This window comes from Ambystoma mexicanum, chromosome 8 (genome assembly GCF_040938575.1).
Source record: "Ambystoma mexicanum isolate Mex_15411 chromosome 8, UKY_AmexF1_1, whole genome shotgun sequence".
In the NCBI taxonomy this organism is placed as follows: Eukaryota; Metazoa; Chordata; class Amphibia; order Caudata; family Ambystomatidae; genus Ambystoma; species Ambystoma mexicanum.
Genome location: NC_090929.1, coordinates 1,570,581,790 through 1,570,597,532, shown reverse-complemented (window position 1 = coordinate 1,570,597,532; position 15,743 = coordinate 1,570,581,790). Strand labels below are relative to the sequence as shown.

General features: G+C 45.7%; 1 protein-coding gene across 2 annotated transcripts in view; it reads right to left on the bottom strand.

Moving 5' to 3' along the window:
- Positions 1–15,743, bottom strand: part of RBM20 (RNA binding motif protein 20) — a 1,237,556-nt gene that overhangs the window by 140,468 nt on the left and 1,081,345 nt on the right. For both annotated transcript variants that reach the window (XM_069611772.1, XM_069611773.1), the window contains exon 11: positions 8,867–9,494. In XM_069611772.1, the coding sequence (XP_069467873.1) occupies positions 8,867–9,494 (628 nt within the window). The remainder of the gene's footprint in view (positions 1–8,866; positions 9,495–15,743) is intronic.

The following is a 15,743-nucleotide window of genomic DNA, read 5'->3' as shown; positions in this document are numbered from 1 at the left end:
ATTTTTAAAGCGCTCACAGAGCCCGGTGGCATCGGGCACAGTTACAGGAGGAGTATGCCTTAGTTGCGTATTTACTACTAGCCCGTGCCAGCAGTTGCTGCAGCACCAAGCATGTGACATGGAGCAGCAGCTGTGTGATGGGCTGCTGGTGGGCCGATCTAGATAGGTCTAGCACTGAACTGGTGCGGCAGGTGCGCCCGTGCTGAGGGCGGCATACTGGGTGCAGCGCCTGGCATTATGGGGCCTATATTTTTTGGGCACTGGCACTTATTTCTTTACAAATTAAGCACTACCCGTGGACATCACCCAGTGTCTGAGTTGGAAATACCTGAGCCATTCCCCCTCGCCCCCGCCAAATTCCTGTTTGCATTCTTCGAAGGATTTCACCTGCTGATCACGAAACAAGTCTCTAATGACCCTACACCCCCCTTCCTCCCACTGCTGGAATGCTCCCCTTTCCATCCCCGGAGTGAAATCCCCATTATTGAAAAGGGGGGTGAATGGCGACAGGAACGTGGTAATCCCCAATTTCTTCACAACCCCATCCCATATATCCACCAGGCCCTTTGTGATACTGCTCGTATAGAGATGCGCCGGTCTGAGCCTACGCGGAAGCCAAAGTACCTCACTTATGCCATGCGTCTCCCGAGGCACAGTTCTGCCTGCGTACAATGCACCACAGGGCCTCCCACCCCCTCTCCCCAGGCAGTCCTCAGCTCTGACCACAGTGCTGGGGGGGGTCGCGGCTCACCCCCACCCCCACTCCACATCTTCCAAGATGAGGGGGCCCTATCCAGGCCTTTAGCAAACCTCTCGCCAGCTCCCCGTGCCACTACTTTCACAGAGGGGCGCAAGCCAGTCCAACACCCGCACTTGTCTCCTCCGTCCCGAAGGCGCCGTGCTCCTCTCGCTCCCACAATCTTAGAGGCTCCCCAGGCCGCCTTGTGTGCCTTCACAGATTCTCATGAGGCACTGGGGCCATCCAAGTGAGTGCAGCCCGCGACCGCCCCTCCTGCGCTCCGCGGGCTGCTTCTCACTAGTCGCCGCGGTGCTGCTGGTCCTCATGGCTCACCTGTCTGCCCACAATCTGGGGGGGCGGCGACACCTCTCCACCCCCACTCCTCACCTTCAGAGAAGAGGGGGCCCCACAGAGGCCGCCGCCCAGTCCCACGTCCGCCTCCAGCACCTGTATCTCCACCGAGGGGGGGGCGGGTCGATCCGGCACCCAAAACTGCCTCCTCCTGCCGAAGGACGCCTCACTCCTCTCACTCCCGGTGCGGAGAGGCTCCCCAGGCTGCCCCGCGTGCCGTCCTCACTGACCTCACAGAGGCGCCGGGACCACCCACGCGGGTGTAGCCTGCGACCGATCCACCTCACACACACCAGCGCTCCGCGGGCCGCTCGTCACCAGCTGCTGCGATGGCGCAGATCCTCGCGGCACCTCCCCACTGCCGGCGCCACACTTCAAATGTCAGCGCCACTCGATTCCGGGGCTCTGCGATGCAGCACTCTCGCTTCCCCCGAATGCGGCTTGCCTCCACTGTCGTCCAGGTGCCCGATTAATAAGGAGGGGGTGGTGGAACCTCCAGGACCAGGCCCGAGGGGTCGGAGCAGCCGTCGGCATGTCACACTATGCCGGCGGCCATCTTGGAATCCCTTCATTTAATTTTTGATGACCGCCAGTTAGAGAAGTAGGTATCTTTATTGGTAATGTCTACTTTCGCCATTGCTTTATATAGTCTTATGGAACGAGGGTCGCCTCGGCAATAAGTTGGTGAAGGGTCATTATCCCAATGAATAATGTCCCCTTCCAAAGTCTATGCGGCTATTAGCACATGGAGGTAATAGCAATAGAGGTAATGGAGTTGAGTTGGTGAAATAAAACATGTTAGTTTTATTTTGTAATATTTATTTTGTGATATTTAAATATGTAAGTTGTCTTCATAAGGTAAGCATTTTAGTTGTAAACCTGGTCGAAATGTAATAGTTTTAACAGGAGCAGGGAGGACAGCATAGGGCCTCTCTGGGACAGAGAATGTCCTAGGCGAGACTATTGAGTGGAGAAGGGGTGGGTCAGAGTAGGGCCACACTTATCCTCACAACCCTGCCAGTGTGCACCAATTGTAATTGTTTATTTATACAGCGCTAATGCGCAGGAGGAGTGCTTCACAGCGCTACAAGGCGGGAAGGGAACAAGGGAATACAGTACTCATTCTTAGGCCTTGAGGTTTCCGAATGATCTAACAGAAAAACTAACATACTAGGCCTGACGGCATTTCTCCTAGTGGAAGTGCATGAAGTGTTACAGTTGCGACCATGCTGGGGAGGGGGATAAAAGACAGGGGGTGGGGAGCATGACAGACAAACCTACTAGTCCTAGTACATTTAGGTCATGCAAGCGTACAGACGGAGGTGCGAGGAAGGAGGTTCGGGAGGGAACATGCGCGTCCAGTCCAGCAGTGTCCTGCGTTAAGTGCAAACTTAACTATCTGATAACTAAACTATCTGATAAGGGCTGACCCTGTGCCAGCCCAGTAGGGAGCTCCTGACACTATATCAGGAGAGAACATCAGAGAAAAGGACTAGTAGGCAGCGGTCGAACAGACTGCAGGAACATCTGTCTGCCCAGGAGGCATGAGTCAATGGGCTAAGAAACCCAACAGAGCAAGCAGGGGGTTAGAAGTGTGGACATCCATTTGCGCCCTGAAGCCCCAGGAGGGAACACAACTCCCTCCTTGAGGTGGAAAGACATTGTGAATACTTCTTTTGATTTGTGGAACTGGAAGATTTGGGTACATTGTTTTTGCAGTGGTCACCTGAGTTGCATTGTGTTGAACATTGGTGACAAGGAGCACCTTAAGAGAAAACTCCTTTGAAGCACAAGGGGAAGTTCCTGTTTTATTAAACCCTTACTTGAGAACCCTATTGGCCCCTCCCTCATATAAAACCTTGACACTGGAGCTATATGACATCTTGTATCATTGAGTCTTGGAAGCATCACGACACCTTATGTTATTTTTAAACACCTGCGTAATAAAATCTCTATTCAGCAACACTGATTATAGGTGACCATTCTAGCAGCCTAATTAACAAGGGGGGTCCTGGGAGTCCCTCTGCCAGACATTAGTCCTGGTTACGAGAGACTTACCCAGAGTCTTTAGCTCACTATCTTTCACAGAGAAGAAATATCCCAAACATATCAGTCTTTGTCCTGCCATGGGGCAGTCCAGCACCGAAATGCTAGGCAATTCACCTCTGAACAAGAGTACCAACAGAAACCCCAGACACGTGTTTCGGTCTGGTTGGACCTCATCAGTAGGGCGGATCTGTGCCTCTCTAAGAATAGTGAGCAAGGGGTCCACGTCTGGATTCCCCTAGTAACTTAGGGTGAGACCCAAAGTTACTTAAATATGCAAATTAACAAGGGGGGTCCTGGGAGTCCCTCTGCCAGACATTAGTCCTGGTTACGAGAGACTTACCCAGAGTCTTTAGCTCACTATCTTTCACAGAGAAGAAATATCCCAAACATATCAGTCTTTGTCCTGCCCTGGGGCAGTCCAGCACCGAAATGCTAGGCAATTCACCTCTGAACAAGAGTACCAACAGAAACCCCAGACACGTGTTTCGGTCTGGTTGGACCTCATCAGTAGGGTGGATCTGTGCCTCTTTAAGAATAGTGAGCAAGGAGTCCACGTCTGGATTCCCCTAGTAACTTTGCAGGAACAGTATATGGGCCACTCTGAATGTGTCTGCAAAGTTTGGTGATGTTTGGTCCAGGGGGGGAAAAGTTATAGGGGGGTTCCAAAACGTCTTCTTTTCCCATAGACTGAATGGGGGAAAACTTTGCGCACGGCTAGAGGGCAAACCGCTGGACACATTTGCACCAAATTTGCGCCAGTGGCAGGGGCTTGGCCACAAAAACGTGCTTTTGTAAATTTTGTGACAATCCATTCAGTAGTTCCCTGAAAAACCAAGAAAAAGTATGTATGTAAAAATGAGTGATATCTACGTCCGCTCTGCTGACACACTTCCCTGTTCGCTCCGTGGACAAGATTGCAATTGGCTATTCCGTGGCGTCCTGCCCATGACCATGTTGCGCTTGCACCGATTGGCTGTGGCACAGCGTGAAGTGCGTCGTAATCTTTCGAAACGGCCGCCATGTTTACTTCGTTTTCTGTTGAACGCAAACATCGTCGGTAACAAACCCACCCTAAGAAGACACCAATGCACTTGTTACACTTATGGAACACTGTTTGGAAAGGTGAGCTTTAGAGAGACGTGGTAGACGAAAAAGAAATATGGAATAATTAGTGTTAGCACTGTCATATCATACGGTGCGCCTTACAACTCATTGTACGAAATGAACTTATTACGTTCCTTTACAACACATACGCATCAATAATGCTGTCAGGCTGGCATCCTACTGTTTGAAATCTGAGACTGCCACCTGCACTATTTCGTACACACAGCCCTTCTGCACGTGTCGACGATTAGCCGTTCTCATGAATAGCCACTGATATGTTGTTGCAAAATGAGAATGTATTTGCATTCAGAGTGAAGGCCACTGCGTTTTCTGTTTTCACTATGAACTCAGTACGGCTGCATATTTGTCGACACCCATAAGGGTCCCTTGTTTTTTAACCTTGACGTACAGGGAAAGAGTAGAAAGAAGTAACAGTTTGAAAAACATATCGCTTGATAAGGTTATGCTTCAAAAACATTTGCTCCGAGCATGCAACATTAGTTCCCGAACAGCCACTGATCCCCTCACACTACTGTTTGCCTGCAGCGCACGCAATGGAGGCCGTCCAAATCATGTAAGTCTGTCTGCCAACTATATAGCACACTAACAGTATTTCTTCACTTTGCCCGCATAAAAAAAAAATGTCCATAATGATTTACAAGATTAATGTTCCAGTGTCGTGTTTTTGCCCATTATGAATATTGCACATCGTTGACGTTTGTATGATACCACTACATTACCCCAAATTATAATAATTTTTACTAAAAGAAGTATGTGTTAAAATTTTGTTTTGTAGAAAAGCTGCGTGGTGATACACGTTTTGTTTGGTATTCCACCGTGCTGCTATCTCCGAACAATAATGTCATTATCAATAACGACATTCCAGCTTTCAGTACCGTTCCATTTTCTAACCCTAATAAAACATTACACATTGTCGCCTTTCATAGGGTCCCACTGCATTTTAGCCTATTGAATTAAATTTTCAATGAAAATGTTATGTGTCATAAATTAAGTTTATCCAAAGGTTGCGTATTCATAAATTTTTTTTCCTCTTTTTCCCATCAGATATTTCCTTCCCTATTGTCATTGTCACGGATTGCAGCTACCGAGTGACGGATTTTGCACCTGTCAACTCCAATTGTTCATCTGCGGTAGTCTGAGCGTCATAATTCACTGGGATGATCGTGTCGGCCCTCTGTGTCCGTACGCTTCTGTCGTCATCAAAAGTAACATTCCATCCTTTTCGCTGGTCTTGCACATCAATGTGGGAGCAAAACAACTACTTTGGCAGCATCGCTTACTTTCTGTGTGTGAAAAACCAATGTGGCATTTCAAATTTTCATTGTTACCCAAAGAGACACGCTTCTGTCGTCATAAGAAGTAACATTCCATCCTTTCCGCTGGTGTACATCAGAACGGTTGATGTCGTTTTGCACATGATTGTGGGAGGAAACAGACTACTTTGCCAGCACCGCTAACTTTCTGTGTGTGAGAAAAGAACGTGGCCTTTCAAATTGTCATTGTCACCCAAAGAGACAATTCCACTTCTATGAAAATGTGCATAGGGCGATCATTTCCCACAGGTCATTGTGAAACTAAACCATTTTACTAATTACATAGTGATAATTTCGGTCACTTTATTGTGAAATAAAACTTATGTACTAATTCTTATATGTTCGTGTTTTCTTTACAAATTTACTCTCTGTTTTTACAATATGGTATGCTACGTTGCAGGACATACTGGGCCTCATTCCGAGTATGGCGGTAAGGGATAGCGGCTACCGGTAACGAGACCGGTGGCGGTAATCCCTTACCGCCATACTCCGAGTTCCCTCTGCGCCCTCGCCCTTAACGCCTGCTTTGAGCAGGTGTTAAAGTCGAGGGCGCAAAGGGGCCTCCAAGCCAATAACGGTGACCGTAATGAACGGTCACCGTTATTTGCATCTTCCCCATTCCCATTGAGCCCTATGGGGGCTCATTCGGGAATGGGGAAGAGCCTTGGTGAATGGGGAATTACCGCCCCACCAACCTTGGAATGGGGCGGTGATTCCGCCATCCACCAAGGCGCTGCCGGTCCGGGTAGGCCGTCAACCAAGGCGTTAATAGCGCCATTGGTTAGCGCCATACTCGGAATGAGGCCCACTGTGTTCTTTTATAGTTGCTCCATCACGACACGTACATCCACATGCACGCATTTGTTTAAAAAGCCAAGGAACATTATTGCGAAAGGTACTGCGCACCACTCGCATTCGGTGCGGGAGGGTCAGGCCCATCTCATATGCTTTAGTGCCGTCCGGCCATTTTCTGTCACCATCATTTCTGTCATGCAGATGCCCTATGGCCAGATATTTTTGTGAAATAATACATGGTTGCACCCTCAAAATACAGATATCTGCACACCTTTCGACTTCCTCCTCTTACCACATTATATGTGGAAAGGTGATTGGTAATGGTGTTGCTGCCAGTATTTCTGACGTCATTATCCTTCACATCACACTGTTTCTTTGGGATTTTATGTTAAGTACAGTACTTCTTTGCGTTTTTTACACTCCTTTTTATAGAAAAAAATTAGTACATGTACAACACATGTATGTTAAGTTCATTGACAACGAGTGTCATCATGTACATAACAACTGAACGGTACAGCTTCCGTCTCTGAGGGGGAGCCTCTATGTATGGTTAATGGCCACAATGTCGGGGATGTGGCTACTGGTCTTTACTGGAAGGGACAAAACATGGCATTTAGGTCACCATGTCCACCAGGCACTGTCGTTGTGCTAAAAATCTTGCTCATAATCACAAATTTGTCAAGGAACACAAATGTGGTGCTCCCATTATGGGGACACCGTTTCATTTTTGCTTTCTGCAGCTTGCAATGGAAAGCGAAGAAGGCTTTCTATCCTACACCCGTTTTCCCTTTCTACGGTGGCCATCTTGACAAAGGATTTCTTTTCTTCAGCCGGGAACGCCGGAGGCGTTCCAGGTGAAGAGAAAAAATCCTCTTATTTGATACCACGCATAAGTGCTGCAAAATCTCGATTGCTAATGGCATTTATTCCGCACTCTTTGGAGGGGAATGGGGTTTATTGATCCAGATACGTCGGTATGCACTCGTGCTTGTGTTGTGTTCAACACTTGCATTGTGGAATTCTGCGCCGGAAAATTTCCAATTACAAGTTCCAACCAGAACATCCAATGTACTTTCCCACTATCAACCACTTACACATGACATTGTGAAGTGTGTAGGATTTTGACAAAACGCCCACATGCGGTGCAATAGCATAGGATATTGTAAATTTCTTTGGAAGGTGGCCAGTTACATCAAATGTTCCGTTACAGTACTATGCTTATGTGTTACTATTAGAACTCTGATAAGTGTAGTACAACATTTTTGTCACAGTTGTATCACGATGCATTTACACTACTAAAAATGTATGGCATTCACTTAAAAAAACTTTCCTACAGAGACGTTATGATTACGTTGCCCTACCAAAAACCTGTAAAATTCACTACAAAAAAAACTTTGTTGTGGGGACGTTATGGTTAAGTTGCCCTACCAAAAACCTGTGTACTTCATTACAAAAAAAAAAATTCTACCTCCCCATTATGGGTCAAATTAAAACCGAAAAACCCCTGAAATTCGCCAGTTATGGTAAACTAAGCCCCCATACCTGCCATCACCACTGTGTACTGCTAACACTAACACCCAGAACATGAAAGATGGCATCACAAATGTTATTGATGACATCACTGACGACATCACATTTTTAGCCCCTTTCTTTTCGTTCCCTGTCGCATATATATATGTACATTCAGTACAAAAACTTTGTTAAAGGGATGTTACACTTCACAGTGAAACCAAAAAACATTGCACATTCCCCCATTGTGGTAAACTCAGCAACCATAACTCACAGCATCTACGTCCATTGCTAAGACTAACACCCAGGACATCAAATATGACATCACAAATATCATTGAACTAAGGGAGACCAGTAAACAGAAAAGGTCCCTGCTCATTGTAGTATAGAATAAGGTGCAAAATACCTTGGTGATCTATTGTTTGATCGTGTACAAGCTGTTTTATTCGATCAAATACATGTTATCAAGTTACACGTTAACTCTATCAAAGACTGTTGTCAAAATGTGTAATTGTATATTAAGGAAAAGTTTAGGAATAGTGGATCAGATCAACTTTTTGTTTAAAGTGTAAGCATCTCTAGTATACACTCTGATGCAATTTCTATAAGCATATGTTCATGATGGGGGCATATTAGCTTACGTGTATTTGCGTATTGGACATTTCCATTTACCACAACATGATTTTTCAGTTGGCATTTAAGATTTTACACACTTTATGATGACTACAAGCGTTACAGAGTGCAGATTGGTACCTTCAATTTTCTCTCTTCTCATTCCACTGCAAAAATGGTGAGCTGTAATAAGCTAAATCATTTTATTGGTATTGCATGCCTGCACAACCTTGTTTCCGAAACAATTGATAAAAGGGAGTCAGTTCACAAGTGAGCATAAGTGTTCACAAATGCAGTGATTACCCCTATTTAATAATATCCACCAGAAGTCAATCTTCTTCACTATATCAAAGAAGAGGAAGCAAATATTTACCTGGTTCTAGTACTTCTTGAGCATCTTTACTTTCAGGACTCTCATCTTCACTTGTATTCACGCTACAATCCTCCTGTGATTCCATTTGACTGACATCATCTCTGCTCTTGTCCGGGAGATCAATAATATCTTCTGCCGGATCATCAGAAGACGTGCACTGATCTTCAGGGTGGAAATGTTCTTCTGAACAAGTTCCCTCTAACTTGGCCTTTCCATCGTGGAGGCTGGATGCCTCTACCCTCACCTCTTTTGGCTCTTCATCTAGCTTCTGTTGGTCGATTTGCTTTACACCGACTTCCTCTCTGAATCTATCATGACCGTTGCTGGAAAGACTCTCATTTTCATTGGTTGATCTCAATCCCATATCCATTGTTTCAACACATATACTATCACAATCCTTTTGGTTTAAGTGAATGCCTTTTTCAATCCCTGCAAGATTAACCCATTTGGGAGAGTTTGCTAAGCATGCATTGCTGTCGTTTAATTGCACAGGTACAATTTCCTCGAGCTCTGTGATATCAGGCTCTATCACACAGTCTTCTTCTCCAACTTCATCCACCGTCACAAGTTCTTCCATATTCGATGGATACCAAGTTTCCCCCTCAGCCTCACTCTCACATTCTTCTTCCTGCAAACATTAAATACATGGGGGAAAAACATGTTAACAGTCTATTCCTTAAAAGATAAAATTATTTTTGATCTACAGGTGACCAGAAGTTGACAGCGCTCCAAAATGTCCAGTCAATCTCTTGTCATGTTCACATTATCATATAATTCTGTCACATACATATTGCAAGTTAACTCTAAGAACTTCAACACTTGAAAGTGAAAACATTAAAAAGCACTTCAGTAGATTAATAGAACAATTCTTGTTTTAAAGATCTTGACATGTACAGCATAAACTGGTCTTTTAAAATTCTGGTTTGAAAGATCTTAATATGAATTGCATAAGGTAGTCCTTTTCTAGTCCCACAATGTATTGCTTGATTCACAAATCCTGGAATCGTTTTGGGTTCTCACATTCGTCGATGTTATGTTTATCTTGCCTGCGTTTAAGAGCAACATGAAGGCTGTGAGGGCAGATTACAGTGCTTGCTATGAGATCAGTTTTCAACCTCAACAGATATTGATAGCTTCCTCATGTGACCATCAACACATTGCCAGAAAGACGTGGAGCTGTTGGAGTTCCAATGCCATTTCGCTTCCGCAGTACCAAAAAGCACTGGGCATATAACCCAAAAAAATGGAAATGCATATTCCAATCATGGCCTATTTACAAGGAGAATAGCTGAGGTGATGACTATGATGTCAAGCCCCCATTGAACTCATTAGCCAAAGCTGCAGCTATTATTGGAAGCACATTACCAGTAATCAAACCTGTTTCTGTCCCTCATTCCATTTCAATCTATATTTCAAAGGCAATCCAAAGAAACGTATGAGGAAAAACAGCTGCTAAATTAAGAACTGCTCTGCAATCTCTTATTAATGTCAGTAGTAGAGAGTAAGTGAAAGGAGGGGCAATGCCCACAACAGTTACATTATCGACATGCCCATGCCAGACAAATGGCCAGATTTGCTCAATGTTTACTTCATAATAAAGCATTACTTAAGATCAACAGCACCATACAAGAATTAGTAACAACTCAAAACACAGAATAATAAAAATCTAGAAAACATATTGAGTTTGGAAATGCACAAGAATAAAAAAGTTAAATATTAAAATACTTAACTGGGGTACTCGACCCAGCCCTTTAAGACGAGGCGGCAATACTTAGAGACAGATGGAGATGCAGAATATACTCAAACATCAATAATCAAACTGACTCAGGAAGTGGGCAAAACGTATCTGTTTTAATATCAATTATCTAAAACAGGGAGTTACAACGAACATCAATGTGCCCGCTCGGTCTTCTCACTCAACTCATCATATGAAAAAAGCAGGTTATGTACTAAAAACCTGTCACCATTGACGTCAATCTGCGTTGCAAACTACAAAAAACTACTTGGGAAGGTGATCGGCTTACAGGGAACATCTATGTATACGTTCCATACTTGTCAGTGAAGGTGATTGGGTATCTAACATCAGGTGGGACAACTAAGCCCTCCTCTAGTGCAGGTTTATACGTACATCATCAAAAACACAATGTCCAATTGGTTATACAAACTATAGGGCTCTCTATTACGTGGCCCTCTATCAAAGGTTGGAACCCTTGTACTCCTCTGTACTATTCCACATACTTAAACAGCACGCAGGCTGGCTTCCATGTGCTGGTGGGTTGGTCATAGCTTCCCCCCAATTAGCCTGTCATCAATCATCACATTTGCAGTCTGCTAGTCAATTAAGTCTTTGAACTTGGCCTTGGAAATGTTCCTTGCTCTGGAGAATACGAGGGAGTATTCTCCCTCGTTTTCGTATTCTTACATGTCTTCTTGCAGCTCATCCAAATAGGCGCCAGTGAATACCTTTGTTTTCTGTGAATTGCAGCGCTTTTTCAGATGGGGATACACTGCTGAAACAAGCAAAAACACTGTCTTACACCCCATGCTTTGTGTAAATGCGTGCAGGAGGCAGAAGGGCCTATGAATGTATGCATTTATGATCCACAATTTCAGAGGCCTTTTGTTGAAGGCTCTTGTATTTTTTGCAGTGAAAGACCACTCTTGGAATGGTCTCATTTGGAGCCTGCAATGAGGGATCAATGGGATGCATGAGAACATCAGGACATCATTCGCAGGTGGGACTTGAGGGAGCAGACTGATGCGATCTGCAGACCCTAGAGCTGTTGCACCTTGCTCAGTATTCTCTTCACTCTCTCCTCTGAAGGCGTGGGGACACACGCAAGAGTATTGAGACTTGAGCCCAAGAATAGCGAGTTTTGAGCAGGTTGTAAGCATAACTTTGCAAACTTCACAGAGAACCCCAGAGATGTCAGACACTGAATGATACTTTCAGTGTGTTGCGTCGCTAGTGGTAGCGATGGGGCGTGCACCAACCATTCAGATATGGACAAACGTGGACATCTGGACGACGGAGGTGGGTCGCCACTGGAGCTAGGCACTTTGTGAACACTCTTGACACTCACTCCAACCCGAAGAGCAGGGCTTTGAATTGGTAGTGTCTACCTTGTACTTAAAACTGGAAGAAACACCTGTGCCGCCGATGAATGGGGATGTGAAAGTAAGCACCCGCTAGGTCTAGAGAGGAGAGGAAATCCCCTTCTTTCAGCTGGTCCAGGATGTGTTGCACTACCATGCCAAACTTTTGACACTTGACGAATTTGTTGAGTCTCGTGAGGACTAGTATGGGTTTCCACCCTCCTGATGTCTTCCTTACCATAAAGAGACCGGAGGTGCAGTGGTACAACTTCAATCGCCCCCTTCTTTAGGAGGGACCACACTTCTTGGATAAGCAATGACTGGTGCTTTACCCCTTCTTAGGGCACATATTCTCATGACCTCCAGGGTATGGCCCTGTTGAATGATGGACAGCACCCATTAGTGGTGTTTTAACACTGTGTGACAAAGTTGGCTAGCCGCCACCCTACTGGGGTGTCAAAGTGGGGGGTCGGTGCCATGGCATGGTCAGATCTGTTTAAGCAATTGACTTCTGGAAGAAGCTCCACATTGTCACTGGTTTCCTCTATATGATCTATATTTCTTATAAACCTCTTGGATGTTGCTGGCGTGGGACGTTTGTGGCTGATGGGAAGACCTTGTAGTCCCTCGAAGTCATTGAAAACCGCGCTTTACCTGAGGAAAAGGACTGGCAGCATTGTTGTAGAGTGCCCAGTGAACGTGCTGTTTCAGTGCTGGCCTTGATGGTCTTCCTGCCAAAGGGGCTGATGCCGTCAAAAGGCATATCAACCACCTTTGACCTGACCTCTGGCCGGAACTTGGTGGGCTTTAACCACCCTTGACGGCGTAACACTGCCCCATTTTCCATCTGGTGGAACCCTGTGTCAGCAATGTCAATGGAAATAGAGATGGCATGATCCAATGCTGCTTCCCCTTCATGTAGTAGCGTAAGCATAAGCGCTTGTCATCTGGAAGGGAGCCTAGTATTGGCACTAGCTTAAACCAAAGTTCACAGTCATAGCATGAGAGGATTGCAAGCGAGTTAGCCGCTTTGATGGTTTTTGCGGCTGTAGAGATAACCCTTTTGCCAGATGCGTCTAGCTGCTTGCCCTCTTTGTCTCGAGGCACCATACAAGGAGAGAAAGGATTGGCAGAATGCTTACAGGCAGCTGCAGAGACAACTGCATATGGGCAAGGTTGCATGCAAAGGTACTTAGGCTCTGATTCCGGGACTTCATATTTGTTCTCAAAGCGATCCGTTTTGGGAGGGGTGCTGAAAATAGGTTCCTCATCACTAGAGGCCATCTTCCCAAATGTCCTCTAGTACTGGAATGGCCACCATTGATTTTCTGGTAGATTCCCACCGTTGATAAAGGAATCCCTCCCTTTTCTGTTCTTCAGGTAGAAGATCAAAACGTTTTGCCGCTCGTGACATAAGGGAATGGAAAGAGACAATCTCGTCGTGAGACGAGTCTCTTGCCGGTTGGTCTGCTGGCTCACAGTCACCTGGCAACAGATCTTCAAACTTGTTTGTACAAAGCATGCCTGGGGAACCATCCATCAGATAGTCATCATTGTCTATGTCTGTATCTGTGAGGGTCACTGGTGGTATAAGTGGAGCCTCTGGGAGAGGTCCTGGAGGTGGAGGAGAAGCCAGACCTTCCCTTACAGGAAACTCAGGTTGTGCTGTAGAGTATGAAGTCACTGCTTGAGCTCTGAAACAAGTGTCTGTAGTGTGGATAGTATATCCATTCACACATCACTTGAGCTGGAAGAAATGCCCATCGGTGGACGTGTCACCAGAGAAGGATGAGCAAGGATTTGTAGTAGAGGAAGGCCTTGCTAGCAGCGCCATGTTGGCAACAGGTGTCACTGTTTCCACTTCCTCTTTTTGCGGAGGGTACAACCTCTGCATATGCACCCTGCTGAAGTATCTACTCAGGAGGGGCAATGTATGGACATGGAACCATAGGTGTTGCATAACGAGCCAATGAAAACAGTGGCTAAGCATGTGTCGCTCTTAGAACATAAGACAAGGCAGACAAGGCCTCCCTGTCCACAGCAATTCCCTATGGGAACGTGGAGACTAAGGGCCTTTGCACAGGAGCCGCTGATGATGCAGATGTGCTTAGCAACAGCGTAGGTCTGGCAGGAGAAACGGTTGTCGTGGCCGACGTAGTTGGCTTGGTCGTTGACAAGGTAGTTGACGGAATCGTCAACGGGGTGATGGTCATCATCGAAAAGGACTTCATTGATGGAGTGATCTTCATCGTTGACAAGGATATGGCCCAGCTGTGAGTCGCGGAAGGAGTTGTCGACTATGATGCTGTCGACGAAGAAACAGTAGATATGGATGAGCAGTGCCATTCTGAAGAGTGCTTAGACAACAAAGCTGTCGACTAAGGCATTCTTGTCACTGAAGTGGTCAATGAGGTGACCGCAGGTGTAGATGGAGATGTCAACAGTCAACAACGACACTGACGAGAGAGAAGCCTGAGTGTGTAATCCATGTCCCTTTTTTAACTTCTTACCCTGGGAAGATTCTTCATGGGACCTCGACCTCTTGGAAGAGGGAGTGCGCTCTAGGGGTCTGCTGTGCCTAACAGAATCATAACTAGAGACAGAAGGCGAGTCAGAGGCCCCAGCACCTTCATCAAACCAGGCCTGTTAGTGAGATTTATCATTGTTATGCTTCATCCCCTCTCCTAGTGAGAACCCCAACACTTTTTACTGAATTTAAGGACCTTTTTTCTGTAATCCTGAATGAGTGGAGCAGTTTTCCACGCATTCATTCTTATGTAATCTGATTTTGGAACTCTTTCCTTTGTATTTTACTGTCCTATGCAGTCTACTTTCCTCCATATCCCTTTTAAGGCATTTGTAGTTTACTGTTGCAGCACACAGCTCCTTATGTGCAGTGTTGCTGGGCACCGGGGACCCTTAGGGTCCTTGTTAGGGAGAATTGTCAGTTTCTGTGCTAATTCCCTTTAAACTGAGATACCCCCAGAACTTTTGCTGGACTCTGGACTTTTAATCTCCTGAGTGAGTGGAACATTTTACCACTTAATCATTCTGTTTCTCTGACTGGGATTGTTATTGATACTGTTTTATGGAGTCTGGTAAACTCCATATGGTTAATACAGGCATCTGCTTTTTGCTTGGTGACACCCAGCACCCTCTGTGCAGTGTCACTGATGAGTCCCTTGGACTTCTCTTTATGTTTAAATACATTTTCTTGTGAGAACTACAGTTCCCAAAAATATTAAAATAACTTTCATCTTACGTACCTATCTTTTGTGGGTCCAGCACATACCACCTTATGTGGGGTGTTGGGAAGTTACTCGGTGACCCATTCTCCCACTCCTCTTGTAACGTTTTTTACACTGAGTAACTTAAATGGCTGGTGGCAGTAGTTACTTTTTACTACCTTTTGTGTAGTTACTAACAGGCTGATGTGTCAGCTGCAGTGCAACACCCATGGGTGACCATTTTCTCAAAATGGACCCTGTATTTTTTTGTTGTTGCCATTATTCGTTTGTCAGTTCCTTCTGGGCTTTGCTTCTATCCTTTATAGTAGATTTGAGTCCTTTGTGAGTTTTGCCTTTGGCAGACTTCAGCCCTGAAGCCTGTCCAGGCTCCAGTGTGTCTGGGAAGGCAGGAAGTGAGGGAGGGTCCAGAAACTTCACTGTCCTTTGTCTGTAGGTGGGCCTGGCTGAAGCCAGTTATAACTGGGCAGCTCACTGTCCAGCAGGATAGCCAACGCCCAGGTGATTGGCAGCTCCATAGAAGTGAATGAATGGGT